The 15,000-nt window shown below is 41.1% G+C and overlaps 1 protein-coding gene across 1 annotated transcript in view; it reads right to left on the bottom strand.

The window, feature by feature from the left end:
- adra1aa (adrenoceptor alpha 1Aa) overlaps positions 1 to 11,429 on the bottom strand; it is a gene marked incomplete at both ends in the record, with an annotated part of 24,424 nt that extends 12,995 nt beyond the window's left edge. Inside the window, one exon of the mRNA XM_079827388.1 lies at positions 10,526 to 11,429. Coding sequence (XP_079683514.1) covers positions 10,526 to 11,429 — 904 coding nt within the window. The remainder of the gene's footprint in view (positions 1 to 10,525) is intronic.
- Between the last annotated feature and the right edge of the window lie 3,571 nt (positions 11,430 to 15,000).

The raw sequence follows: 15,000 nt of genomic DNA, 5'->3' as shown, positions 1-15,000 counted from the left end.
ATTAGTGTTTATTAAATTATTTAAAAAATGTATGGTTTTAGTATTAGTTAACGATAATAACCCTGAGTATTATAACGTAAAATAAAATAAATAATGTTTAATTCGTTTAATATAGCGAATTAAAATGAATGTGGAGATGCAGTGGTGGATATTCCAATAACAAGTATTTAAAAATATTTGTATTATTTTAATATTATCACGTTTTTTGTTTTACTAAAGTTAAATCTATCCAATAATGTGCCTTATCTGTTCATGATATCAGTATCGTCAAGGAGACAGAGAATGACATGTCGACAAACTTGTAGACATAAAAACATTAGCCTGTGCTTTTCTTAATGTCAAGCCCGCTGCTCTTTAATATTAGCTCTAATGTAATATTAACCATAGATACTGATGCACATTATTTATTAAAGCCTCATAGATCCCTCCTGCATTTTAAGCATCCACTGTGCAAACACAGGATGACTGAGCTCGTTTTCAATTTCATTTTTTCAGCCTGAGCAGTTGCTCCCGCCTCATTCCCCACGGCTCCGTGTGAGGGCAAATGATCAGAGGAAAGAGAGAGTTTGTGCCATGTGAGAGTTTCATGACATGAATTCAATGTTAAAGTTTGACCTTATGCACACGTCTTGGTGTGTGTTCACTCCCTGAAACACTAGCAGTGGATTGACTGGAGATAGACGGCACATAGAGCACTAGGAGAGCTTGTTCATACACTAACAGACTCGGCTACAGGTGATTAAAACATCCCAAAAGCGTCATCAGTCGACTGTGGTCACACATTGGCTGCGTTTAACTCCACTTTTAGACATAAACTTCCCTAAGCACTTCCCCTCATGGGAATCCCGCCGCCATTTTGAAGTGCATTCAACTTCGTCAAGTGGCCGAGGGCAGTGTATTTGGATTTACTAACCCCTCGATTTTGTCTATACTCTAAAAAATGCTGGGTTAAAAACAACCCAAGTTGGGTTGAAAATGGACTAACCCAGCAATTGGGTTGTTTTAACCCAGCGATTGGGTTGTTTTAACCCAGCAATTGGGTTGTTTTAACCCAGCAATTGGGTTGTTTTAAGGAAACATTTAACTCAACCACTGGGTTAAAACGTCCCATTCACTAGGTTAAAACAACCCAATTGCTGGGTTAGTCCATTTTCAACCCAACTTGGGTTGTTTTTAACCCAAAAGAGTGTAGTGCTATAGAAAGAAAGAAAGAAAGAAAGAAAGAAAGAAAGAAAGAAAGAAAGAAAGAAAGAAAGAAAGAAAGAAAGAAAGAAAGAAAGAAATGTAAATAATTTTAAAAATAAAATACAATAAAATATTTACTGAAAAATCTGTTTACTTGTGAACCATTAATATGCAAATGTGTTGTTAAATTAATGAAATATTAACTTACAATGGCATGAGGTGCTTCATTTTATATCTAAAGGCCTATTATCACATTTGCTTCTCTCTGGATCATTTGTATATGAAGTCCTCCGTTCATCTTCCCCTGATGTGTGTGTGATCTGTCCTCAGCTTTACAGACGCTACACTCTAAAAAATGCTGGGTTAAAAATAACCCAAGTTGGGTTGAAAATGGACTAACCCAGCAATTGGGTTGTTTTAACCCAGCGGTTGGGTTAAATGTTTGCTTAAACAACCCAATTGCTGGGTTAAAACAACCCAATCGCTGGGTTAAAACAACCCAATTGCTGGGTTAGTCCATTTTCAACCCAACTTGGGTTATTTTTAACCCAGCATTTTTTAGAGTGTACTCAATATGTACCCTTCAGGAAGATCCATAATGCAACACGATTGTGACTTCACTGCAGATCACACTTAATTTACAACAGAAACAGAAAAGCGCTTATCCTGTTGTTTTCTTTAGTTTTCAAAGGCATGATATTTTTGCAGAGAAAATTCTAAATATCTCACTTCCTATTGGTTTTCTGATTTTGCTCCCAGAGACTTTTTTGTAGGTGTTGGGCTGTTACATGTGTGTACCGAATCTCACACTCGAACGTGAAGCATAGCTCGAACGGTGCTTAATTTAAATTTTTTAGGTGGCGCTATTGAGACATTTTGTCACGTCTAATTCTGAAACTCATATCAGACGTAAATTGCAAATTTTGCCCTTTCCAGACGTCGTACTTTAACAAACTCCTCCTATTTAATCAGATCAACATCATATTTGGTCAGTCTAATCTTAAGGCCTTGGTGATGTTATATTCTGAAGATCTTGAGTTTTTCGCTGAAGGGCGTGTCCGTGGCGGCCTCACAAAGTGTAATGTTTCGCCTCTGAAATGAATCGCATCATGAGTTTTCGAGCATGTTTAGGCCCTCAAAGATGCGATTAATTTGGGAGAAGAGCGAAATATCGAACTTTGTGAGGCCGCCACAGACACGCCCTTCAGCGAAAACTCAAGATCTTCACAATATAACATCACCAAGGCCTTAAGATTAGACTGACCAAATATGATGTTGATCTGATTAAATCTCTAGGAGGAGTTCGTTAAAGTACGACGTCTGAAAATGAAAAAAAAATGCAAAGATTTAGCAGAGAAAATTCTAAATATCTCACTTCCTGTTGATTTTCAGATTTTGCTCACAGAGACTTTTTTGTAGGTGTTGGGCTGTTACATGTGTGACCCGAATCTCACGCTCATACGTGAAATGTAGCTCGAGGGGCACTTTGTCGAAATTTTGTAGGTGGCGCTATTGAGTCATTTTGTCACGCCTAATTCTGAAACTCATATCAGACGGCACTTCTAACATGTTTAGGCCCTCAAAGATGTGATTGATTTCAGAAGCGAAACATTAGACCAGTGGTCTTCGCTATTTTTTTCAGGAGAGCCACACTGATGGGACAAAATCAATAGGAGAGCCACTTTTAACGCAAAGTTTCAAAAGTGACATCCAGTCATAAAGAGCATGTCTGCTTATCAGTCTGTCATCCCTGAACATACAATATGCTATGCAATAAATACAAAAGCTAGATAGATAGTGGGTAGGCATAATATATTTTTAATGTAAACTTTCTTTTAGTGCTGTTTTAAACTAGATTATTCACACATTTTTCTGTTTAAAACACGTTTTTAATATATTTTATAATGTAATAATTTCACAGTAAATCACCAAATTAATGTAGAAAAAACTAGTTATGACAAAACTGCAAACATTTTGCAAAGAAAATTCTAAATATCTCACTTCCTGTTGGTTTTCAGATTTTGCTCCCAGAGACTTTTTTGTAGGTACCGAATCTCACACTCGTACGTGAAACGTAGCATGAACGGCGCTTAATTGAAATTTTGTAGGTGGCGCTATTGAGACATTTTGTCACGTCTAATTCTGAAACCCACATCAGACATAAATGTTCGGCACTTCTGACGCGTGTGCAAAGCTTCATGAGTTTACGAGCATGTTTAGGCCCTCAAAGATGTGAAATTACACTAGAGTCCTCACACCATCGGTGCTCAGGCCCTGATAAAATTGAAAGAAGAATCTAACAATTTAAGAAATAATAATCAAAGCAATTCCAATATTCTCGCATCATCGGTGCTCGGGCCCTAAAAATAAGTGTTCGCCCATGCACAACTCAGTTGCTATGCGGTTGCTAGGGTGTTCTCTCCGGTGGTTGCATACTGACTCTCATAAAGACTCAACTATTGAGACTGCAATAATAATGTGGTAAACCGTTTACCATGCCGCTTTTTCCCCGGCTGCTGTTATAAGTCATTGTGTTCCTGCAGTATGATCACTGACTTTAGTGCAGTGGAGGCATAAAAACGACTCCCTTCACTGTATTGGAAGCATCGAGAGAAGATTTAAAGGGAAGACTGTCTGTCCTAAGGGCAAATACTTCCTCCTAATACACACATTTATCAGCAAAATCCCTTGATAGTATACCACACAGCATCTATGAGCGTGCCGTGGTGAAAATAGCATGTCCTTACTTTACCTGGGAAACAATTAACCTGTTGTTTTTAATTATCACGTATTAAACTGCGACTTCATTCTGTCTCTTGTGAGATGCTATACATGCAAAAATAGAGACGCATTGATCGCCGTAACATTAGACGCACAACTTTCCAGTGTCTCAGACCGAGTCGTGCTGATAAGGTCATGCGATCCCCTGAGTTTTATTAAACACTCTATTATGTAGAATTTAAGACCAGTTAATGAGCAAGTGTTTAGTATCGTGCAAATCATGCTTTTTTTACTAATCCACACACAGATTCATAAACATTTTGGTGTCCTTTTGAGTCAACAGACTCCCACAGATTCAGTAAACCATGCTATTATTATTATAATACTGGATTCTTTGTATTTTCCAGACTCTATTATGTGGTTTAACTCGGACTGACCTTGAACCGAAAGGTCTCACAAGAGCCCTATTGCAGGGGTGGGAAATATAATAACCGCTCAAATTCATATCTGGGGAACCCGAGAAGCTCTGCTGTGCATTAAGGGAATTATGGATCGTTCTGACTCTCTGTGAAACTCATTTCTGGAGCCAAACGTATTGCGTAAACACTCATGACCCTGTTGTCTGAGAGAACGCTCTCAGCGTAGGTTTAAACAAACATGTTTTAAAGCACTGGCACAACAAACACTTGAAGGTTTGCAGGGCCACCAGCGAGTTGAGTCTTTCGATCTGGATAACGGCTGAACCCTGAGTGTGTTAAAGGGGTCATGAACTGAAAAATCCAATTTTCCCTGAGCTTTTGACGTGTAAGAGGTCATCATACTATAAGAATATCCGGAAAACTTTCATGTTCGACCAAAATCAACGCCTACTTCATCATTGTAACTTTGGCCCCGCCCACTGGCGTGTTAGTGAGATGACGAGGAGAGAAGAGAAATACAAGATGGACGACAATGACGTGCTTAAACTTTTCGAGAGAGTTCCATATGTAATACTTATTTCATATGCAAAGATGTGAAGTCTGAAGTCTCACAGCGGCCAATCACAGCAGTGGGCGTTTACACCGAAGTCTCACAGCGGCCAATCACAGCAGTGGGTGTTTACACTGAAGTCTCACAGCTGTCAATCACAGCAGTGGGGGTTTACACTGAAGTCTCACAGCTGTCAATCACAGCAGTGGGTGTTTACACTGAAGTCTCACAGCTGTCAATCACAGCAGTGGGTGTTTACACTGAAGTCTCACAGCTGTCAATCACAGCAGTGGGTGTTTACACTGACGTCTCACCGCTGTCAATCACAGCAGTGGGTGTTTACACTGAAGTCTCACAGCTGTCAATCACAGCAGTGGGTGTTTACACTGACGTCTCACCGCTGTCAATCACAGCAGTGGGTGTTTACACTGACGTCTCACCGCTGTCAATCACAGCAGTGGCCGTTTACACTGAAGTCTCACAGCTGTCAATCACAGCATTGGGCGTTTACACTGAAGTCTCACAGCGGCCAATCACAGCAGTGGGCGTTTAAACCGAAGTCTCACAGCGGCCAATCATAGCAGTGGGCGTTTACACTGAAGTCTAACAGTGGTCAATCACAGCAGTGGGCGTTTACACTGAAGTCTCACAGCGGCCAATCACAGCAGTGGGCGTTTACACTGAAGCCTCACAGCGGCCAATCACAGCAGTGGGCGTTTACACTGAAGTCTCACAGTGGCCAATCGCAGCAGTGGACGTTTACACTGAAGTCTCAAAGCGGCCAATCACAGCAGTGGGCGTTTACACTGACGTCTCACAGTGGCCAATCACAGCAGTGAGCGTTTACACTGAAGTCTCACAGTGGCCAATCACAGCAGTGGGCGTTTACACTGACGTCTCACAGTGGCCAATCACAGCAGTGGGCGTTTACACTGAAGTCTCACAGCGGCCAATCATAGCAGTGGGCTTTTACACTGAAGTCTCACAGTGGCCAATCACAGCAGTGGGCGTTTAGACTGAAGTCTCACAGCTGTCAATCACAGCAGTGGGCGTTTACACTGAAGTCTCACAGCAGCCAATCACAGCAGTGGGCGTTTACACTGAAGTCTCACAGCTGTCAATCACAGCAGTGGGCGTTTACACTGAAGTCTCACAGCTGTCAATCACAGCAGTGGGCGTTTACACTGACGCCTCCCAGCGGCCAATCGCAGCAGTGGGCGTTTACACTGAAGTCTCACAGCGGCCAATCGCAGCAGTGGGCGTTTACACTGACGCCTCACAGCGGCCAATCGCAGCAGTGGGCGTTTACACTGAAGTCTCACAGCGGCCAATCACAGCAGTGGGCGTTTACACTGAAGTCTCACAGCGGCCAATCACAGCAGTGGGCGTTTACACTGAAGTCTCAGCGGCCAATCACAGCAGTGGGCGTTTACACTGAAGTCTCACAGTGGCCAATCACAGCAGTGGGCGTTTACACTGAAGTCTCACAGCGGCCAATCACAGCAGTGGGCGTTTACACTGAAGTCTCACAGTGGCCAATCACAGCAGTGGGCGTTTACACTGAAGTCTCAGCGGCCAATCACAGCAGTGGGCGTTTACAGTAAAGTCTCACAGCGGCCAACCACAGCAGTGGGCGTTTACACTGAAGTCTCACAGCGACCAATCACAGCAGTGGGCATTAACACTGACGCCTCACAGCTGCCAATCGCAGCAGTGGGCGTTTACACTGAAGTCTCACAGCGGCCAATCGCAGCAGTGGGCGTTTACACTGAAGTCTCACAACAGCCAATCGCAACAGTGGGCGTTTACACTGAAGACTCACAACAGCCAATCGCAACAGTGGGCGTTTACACTGAAGTCTCACAGCTGTCAATCACAGCAGTGGGCGTTTAAACTGAAGTCTCACAGCGGCCAATCGCAGCAGTGGGCGTTTACACTGAAGTCTAACAGTGGCCAATCGCAGCAGTGGGCGTTTAAACTGAAGTCTCACAACAGCCAATCGCAACAGTGGGCGTTTACACTGAAGTCTCACAGCTGTCAATCACAGCAGTGGGCGTTTAAACTGAAGTCTCACAGCGGCCAATCGCAGCAGTGGGCGTTTACACTGAAGTCTAACAGTGGCCAATCGCAGCAGTGGGCGTTTAAACTGAAGTCTCACAGCGGCCAATCGCAGCAGTTGGCGTTTACACTGAAGTCTCACAGCGGCCAATCACAGCAGTGGGCGTTTACACTGAAGTCTCACAGTGGCCTATCGCAGCAGTGGGCGTTTACACTGAAGTCTCAGTGGCCAATCACAGCAGTGGGCGTTTACACTGAAGTCTCAGTGGCCAATCACAGCAGTGGGCGTTTACACTGAAGTCTCACAGACACTTCCTTCAAACAGAGCGTTCGAATCAGAGGCTTAAATCAGGGTAGGAAAATGCCTTTTATTTCTTAATTATGACCATTTTTGATGTAAAAATCATACTAACGTTATAAGTGCATTATTATATTAACGTTATTATAAACATTATAAAACAGTGCAGTTTATGACCCTTTTAACAGTCGAAGCCAGTGTGGACCTAAATATTGCTCTGATCTTCTTAATTCGCCACATGGTAGCATTTTACCCCACTTGAGATCATTATTTTCCCATCTCACTTCAAACGCAAGATAATCACACGTACGGACCACATATTTCACACAATACAAAGAGAATCTCAGCTTGGATGCTTCCTCTTCTGATGATTTTCAATCTTATAGTAATTTAAACCACACTGTCCACTGATGAAATCTTTTTTGAGGTACATTGGCTCACTTGGTGGCCATCTTGGACACACAGTACACACTCCTATCAATCTGAACAGGGAAAGGTCGACATCTCATAAACTTTAACCATGCTTACATTTCAATAACACAATGCAAAATCGCCAATGCAATCAGACAAACATGATTTCATAATTCTTCCAGATAATGCACACACTCTAAAAAATGCTGGGTTAAAAACAACCCAGGTTGGGTTGAAAATGGACAAACCCAGCAATTGGGTTGCAATTGCTGGGTTAGTCCATTTTCAACCCAACCTGGGTTGTTGTTAACCCAGCATTTTTTAGAGTGCATAAACGACCAGGCCAGGCTTTTTCCAAACAGTCTCTTTTAGGGGTCATTCTAAAAATTACAGTGACAAACTTTCTGTTTGTCTATTTATTAAAACTTTTTGTTCTGTGCTAGATTAACTGAGAATATGCATATTGTTGCCCTTGACTCTTTTAGTTGCTTCTATTGCTCTCATTTGTAACTTGCTTTGGATAAAAGCGTCTGCTAAATGACTAAATGTAAATGTAATGCTTACATTTCAATAGCACAATGCAAAATGGCCAATGCAATCAAACAAAAATGATTTCATAATTCTTCCAGATAATGCACATATACGACCAGGCCAGGCTTTTCTTTAGGGGTCATTCTAAAAATGATGGTCACAAACTTTCACAAATAGTGAAGAAGAATTGCATATAAAAGGCCTCGTTAAATATTTGCACTCTAAATTGGTTCGCACATTGTGAAAAAAAGCAAAACTGTGAAAAGAGAAAAACAATGTTATATAAATTATTTTAAAAGAAAACTTGTCACTTTTTTCAATGTTTTGTTTTGAAAAATAGCTGTGAAAAATACTTCCAATAGAAAAAATGGATTCCACTAGATGTCAGGAAACAGGGGAAAAAAGAATTTTCTTGATATCTCCTTCCAAAAAAAAGTTATTGAGATTAATCTGTGCAAACTATCTAATAACTTCCTACTCTAGGATATCATAAAGAAGGCTCCGCCTCCTCAACTTTGTAAAGGGAGATCTCAGGCTCTGATTGGTCTAGAAGCGTGATCGACATGTCTATAGAAAGCTGAGATACTCAGCTTTTTTGACGTATGACGCAATACGTGATGACGTCATCAAAAATTGCGGCTAACAAAGACGATCAAAACTAAGGATAATAAGAGTATTGGTCTGCATCACATGTTTTGATCTGGACATCGGTGACATATCACACTGTGGTTTGGCCATGCTTGCTCACACACATGTGAAAATGGTCTCATTTTGAAGAAAACAATCTAAGGAACGAGCTGATATAGCGTTTGAGGCAATTAGCTCCACAACACGTTATTGATCCGAACAGGAATATGACTCATGTGTTTGCTTGTTCAAAGGAGTCATTTTCATCTTCGTGATTCTTTTGATAATAACGTAACTGTAAAGTGTTGGATCAGTGAAATAACCTGCACCGTGATATTCTTGAGGTTAAGAGCTTTCATTTGATATATGACTTGTCTATTTTTGGTGAGATTGTATGATATAAATATGAAATTTAATATGATTTTCTCAAGGGGGGGGGGGTCATTGCGGGGGATCAAATTCAGACCTTATTATCTTTTTCAATGTAGCATAAATGAAAAACGTATTGGGTTATCAAGAAAGCTGAGGTTCTAATCTTTCAAACGATACCATATATGTCTAGTTTTGTGCTGTACAACTTATAGATTTTTTCAAATGATTATGATGATGCAATATTGGACCTGCGGGTGGGTCGGTGAGCTGAAGTGGTTTAAAATAGAGAACATAAGTCAAAAGGGACAAATTTTTCCTACAGCCAAAAATCATTTATTTTTCTACAAGTGCATTTTTGGCTTAGATTTCTATCTACAGTTCCAAAAAGCAGGTATTTGCCTATAATCAGTGTTGGAGAGTAGTTAACTACAAGTAGCTAAGCTACTAACTTAACTACATTTTTCAGTAGCTTGTCAGTAGCTCAGTTGCTTTTAAAACAATGTAGCTTTTCCAGTAGCTAACTACTTTTTCCAGCAAGTAGCGGTGTAGCACGATCAAAAGCTACATTCGGTTTTGTGTTTTGACGAGCCTGCAATGTTTTCTTCTGATCACATACTAAAATCGCGCGTTACCGCCATCTTTTGTTTCATCGCGCATCTTGCGCTTTACGGTTCACAAAGAAGAGATCGTCTGATGATTATGTAAAGGACGTACAGGAGTGGGTTGATAACTTCACACAAATCGACTAGTAAAGGTTACACTTGATTTATACAAACAAAAGATTAAAGCGATGTCTGCGTCGAAGACTTCAAGCACATACAGGTGAATAATAGCCTTTTTAAATTGATTATCCCACTATATATATATATATATATATATTTATGCATTTTTGTCTACTCCTGTGTATCAAAGTTGCTTATATTTTGTTCTTGCATTGATAGGACATGACTTTTGTAGCGATTTTGCACTTTCACAGTCAGTTTGAGATATAGACAACATTTGAGTATTGTATATTTGGATAGTTTACAAAATAAAACTTTACTTTTATCATAATTGTATTGCATTGTGTTGTTTTAAACCCCAAACATTTAGCTTAAAACATTCTTCATTAACGATTATTCAGTTAATATGCAATTTAATTGTAAAAAAAAAAAAAGGAGAAGAAAATCAAAGTAGTTTCGATGTAGCTAGCTACATTTTGGTAGTAACTTGTAGTGTATCTAACTACTTTTTCAGAAGGGTAGCTTGACTGTAGTTTAACTACTTTCATGTATAAGTAGCTTGTCAAACTACTGTTTCAGAGTAGCTTCCCCAACACTGCCTATAATCAAATGTAAAAAAAAAAACACTTACTGATCGGAAGAACCAGGAAGAACGGAAGCCAACAAAGGATAAAGCATCCAACGACGATGCCCAGGGTCTTAGCCGCCTTTTTTTCCCGTGAGAACTTGAGCAGACGCAGTGTGAAGTGTGTCCGGTTGTCTTCGGACACCGTTGCGTTCCCGCGGTGTATCCGCAAGGTCACGGCCTCCGTAGTGTGATCGCACTTTTCCGTTTTCTGTCCACTAATAAGTCCCCGAGTCTCCCTCTTTGCGACCACGTACACGCGGCAATACATGGACAGAATCACCACCAGCGGGAGGTAGAAGGAGCCCAGCGCGGAGAAGATGGCGTAGCCGAGTTCCTCGGTTATCTTGCATATGGACTCGTCCTTTGGCGCTGGTTCCTTCCAGCCGAAAAGCGGCCCGATGGAGATGGTGATGGATAGCGCCCACAGGCCGATGAGTGCAAACAGCGCCCGCCGCTCCGTCATGATGGACGGGTACTGCAAAGGATAGCTAACGCCAATATAGCGGTCCACCGAGATCACGCATAAGCTCATGATGGATGCGGTGCAGCATAAAACGTCCATGGCCGCCCAAACGTCGCAGAAAGTCCGTCCGAAGACCCAACGACCGAGCATCTCGAAGACCGTGGAGAAGGGAAGAACTGTGGAGCTCAGGAGAAGGTCCGCGACCGCTAAGTTCACGATGAAGTAATGAGTAGCCGTGCGGAGATTACGGTGGCAAACCACCGAGAGGATGACCAGGATGTTGCCAAGAACGCCAAAGATGATGAAGATCGCCAGCACTGTTCCCAGAACCACGGCTTTCACGACATTCAGCTCCGGGGCGAGAGCTTGGCTGCAGTTGGTGCAGTTCGACGCCGGGGTCATGTTGTCCTTAAGGGGAACCATGTGCTCAAGACGTCCAGACATTTGATTGCGAGCCACTTAATATCGGATTCTCTCCAAGAAAACCGTTGCATTTCCAGCAGATCCTTGAGGAAATTCAAGCAGTGTCATTCCTCAATGTCCTTTTAATGATGCAAGTTTGTGGAAAACCGCTGTGGGTGAAGAAACAAACATGCGGAGCTAAACATATTACGCTGAGGATTCCTTTGTCATAAAGTCATAAATTGGAAGGATGTTTTGACATGTTCATAACCATGTGCAGCTGTAACATCTTCCAGAACAGCGAGAAGGGCATTGTTGCTGTCTGCGTGATCTATCAAGGTTTGTCAGTGCATCTTCCCAAGCGTCCGGTTAGATCGAAAGTGTCAGAACGCTCTGCAAACGCGGCTCTGAAGCTCTGTAGATGTTTTAACACATGTTGTGGGGAAAGGGTTCTGATCTTTTTGAGCACATCTGCGATGGTTGGAGACACTCATGGCTCTGAGTTTGTTGGCTGGTGTCACTGAGGTTGCAAAGCGGATAGCAAGGACAAAGCTAAAAGCACTTTGGCATTTGCTGAGGAGATATTTTTGGCTGAAGAGCAGTTCTTGGTGAGTCACACAGATTTTGGGAGAGCAGCTTCAGTCAGAATAGATCCGGCCGTAATGCAGCCATGCTGGTTTGAACGCGGTTGAGCCCTGGAAAACAGAGAGATTTATCAGTGAAGTGGGCTCATTTATCAGACTTTTAAGCCATCACTCATGCATTATAATGAAGTGTGCAATCGTTTGGCATAAAATTATGAATCCATTCCAGTGGATGATATATAGATTCATTAATTCACGTTTCCTCTGATAAAGGACCTGCAAATGGATTTCTCTCCATGAGAGATCCTCGCCAAAACAACGTTTCTCCTGGAATTATTCATTTACTGGGATGTCAAACACAAAATCAAATGAACGGTCGCTGTTTAATATTAACAGATGATCCCACGTTTCCACTTGGCAACACTAATATAACGCATATCGACAAAGAGTTGAATCAAAGATTATGCAGTCATAACATTCACAATGCAAACTTCTCAGATTCTTCAAATATAAACTAGACGGTTCAAAATGACGTGTTAAACAATGAGCTCATTAACATATGACCACCCTGATTTGCATACTGTATTAACACCTGAACAAAAAGAGTGCAACAGTACAATCATAACAGAGGTCATTTCACACAGAATCATGAACGGCATTGTTTTATAATGTTTTCTGGGGTGCACTTATAATGTTAGTTTTTACATCAAAATGTCTTATGATGGATAGATGCACTTTTATGATGGACAGATGCACTTTTATGATGGATAGATGCTCTTTTATGATGGATAGATGCACTTTTATGATGGATAGATGCACTTTTATGATGGACGGATGCACTTTTATGATGGATCGATGCTCTTTTATGATGGACGGATGCACTTTTATGATGGATAGATGCACTTTTATGATAGATGGATGCTCTTTTATGATGGATGGATGCTCTTTTATGATGGATAGATGCTCTTTTATGATGGATAGATGCTCTTTTATGATGGATAGATGCACTTTTATGATGGATGGATGCACTTTTATGATGGATAGATACACTTTTATGATGGACGGATGCACTTTTATGATGGATAGATGCACTTTTATGATGGACGGATGCACTTTTATGATGGATAGATGCACTTTTATGATGGACGGATGCTCTTTTATGATGGATGGATGCTCTTTTATGATGGATAGATGCCCTTTTATGATGGATAGATGCACTTTTATGATGGATAGATGCATGGATGCACTTTTATGATGGATAGATGCACTTTTATGATGGATAGATGCTCTTTTATGATGGATGGATGCTCTTTTATGATGGATGGATGCTCTTTTATGATGGATAGATGCTCTTTTATGATGGATAGATGCCCTTTTATGATGGATGGATGCTCTTTTATGATGGATAGATGCACTTTTATGATGGATAGATGCTCTTTTATGATGGACAGATGCTCTTTTATGATGGATAGATGCACTTTTATGATGGATAGATGCTCTTTTATGATGGATAGATGCACTTTTATGATGGATAGATGCACTTTTATGATGGATAGATGCTCTTTTATGATGGATAGATGCTCTTTTATGATGGATAGATGCCCTTTTATGATGGATGGATGCTCTTTTATGATGGATAGATGCTCTTTTATGATGGACAGATGCACTTTTATGATGGATAGATGCACTTTTATGATGGATGGATGCTCTTTTATGATGGATGGTTGCTCTTTTATGATGGATGGATGCTCTTTTATGATGGATGGATGCTCTTTTATGATGGATAGATGCTCTTTTATGATGGATAGATGCTCTTTTATGATGGATGGATGCTCTTTTATGATGGATGGATGCTCTTTTATGATCTTGATGCCATGAGTCTCACCCCTACACTATTCCTGCTCTCAGTGATATTGTGATTTCCTTAATGTTGTCTTGTCCAACCAGACGTTTAGCAAATATTTGTACTTAATGTAAATGGCATCTACTCCAGTAAAAATGTTCTGAGAGACCGACACACATGTGTTTTGCTTCCGATGCCCGTGAGTTAAATCAGTTCAGATGTTAATTTCCTTTGTTTTCTCAGAGAGTCGCCATCTCCCACAGTCTTTACCGGTTCTCAGTCTTACACAAGATTGTGTCCAGCAACAGGTTTTTTTTTTTTACCTCACAGTTGTGAAAAAAAACGGACCCGCTGGGCAGAAACACCAAAATCAGAGAATGCTTTTATTTTGGCCGTTTTTATGCTCTCTAATTCCCACTTTAGTCAAGACTGTTCTTGCTACTTGCCATAACACACAGGGAAAGCTTAGTAAGTTAAGAAAACATATTTAATAACGTTGAAATATCTCAGGATTTCAGGCAAATCCCTCATCTGCACAACACAATCCCGTCTCTCTCTTCTGTGTCTGCCAACAAAGACGCATTGCTCTGTTTCTTCTGAGAGATTTCTGGCTTCCTGACCTTTAGAAATTAAAACCTTCTGTGGTGTTCTGTCACTCATACCTTAACCAGCGTTCTGCAGAACGGCATGAGCAGGACATTCATCTTCTCTACAGAATAAACACCAACCCTACACATGCTTCATCTAAAGCTGCAGGAAAAATCATCTCTTTTATTACTCTGCAATTATTTTTCCAGATTGACGCTAATTACTTCTAATGAGATCGCATGCCATCCGTTTGTGACTCTATCAATTAACTTTGAGAGGAGAAATGCACACAAGCTTAACACTCCTACTCAGACGCTCTCGCGTTTCCGACATTAGTCCGAATATTGATCGGGATTCCTGGATAATGAGGCTCTGCTGGCTGGACACTACAGAGGTGTTAGGACACAGAATTACTCCTGCACTCGCTGCGATCTGTGCTTTAGAAAACACACACACACTCACACACACACACACACACACACACACACACACACACTCTCTCTCACACACACAGACACACACACACACGTTAGGTTTTCATGTTTTATGGGGACTTTCCATAGGCGTAATGGTTTTTATACCGTACATACCGTATATT

This window comes from Gobio gobio (genome assembly GCF_949357685.1).
Source record: "Gobio gobio genome assembly, chromosome: 10".
NCBI classification, from domain to species: Eukaryota; Metazoa; Chordata; class Actinopteri; order Cypriniformes; family Gobionidae; genus Gobio; species Gobio gobio.
Note: the sequence above shows the minus strand (reverse complement) of the source record. Positions and strands in the feature narration are given on the sequence as shown.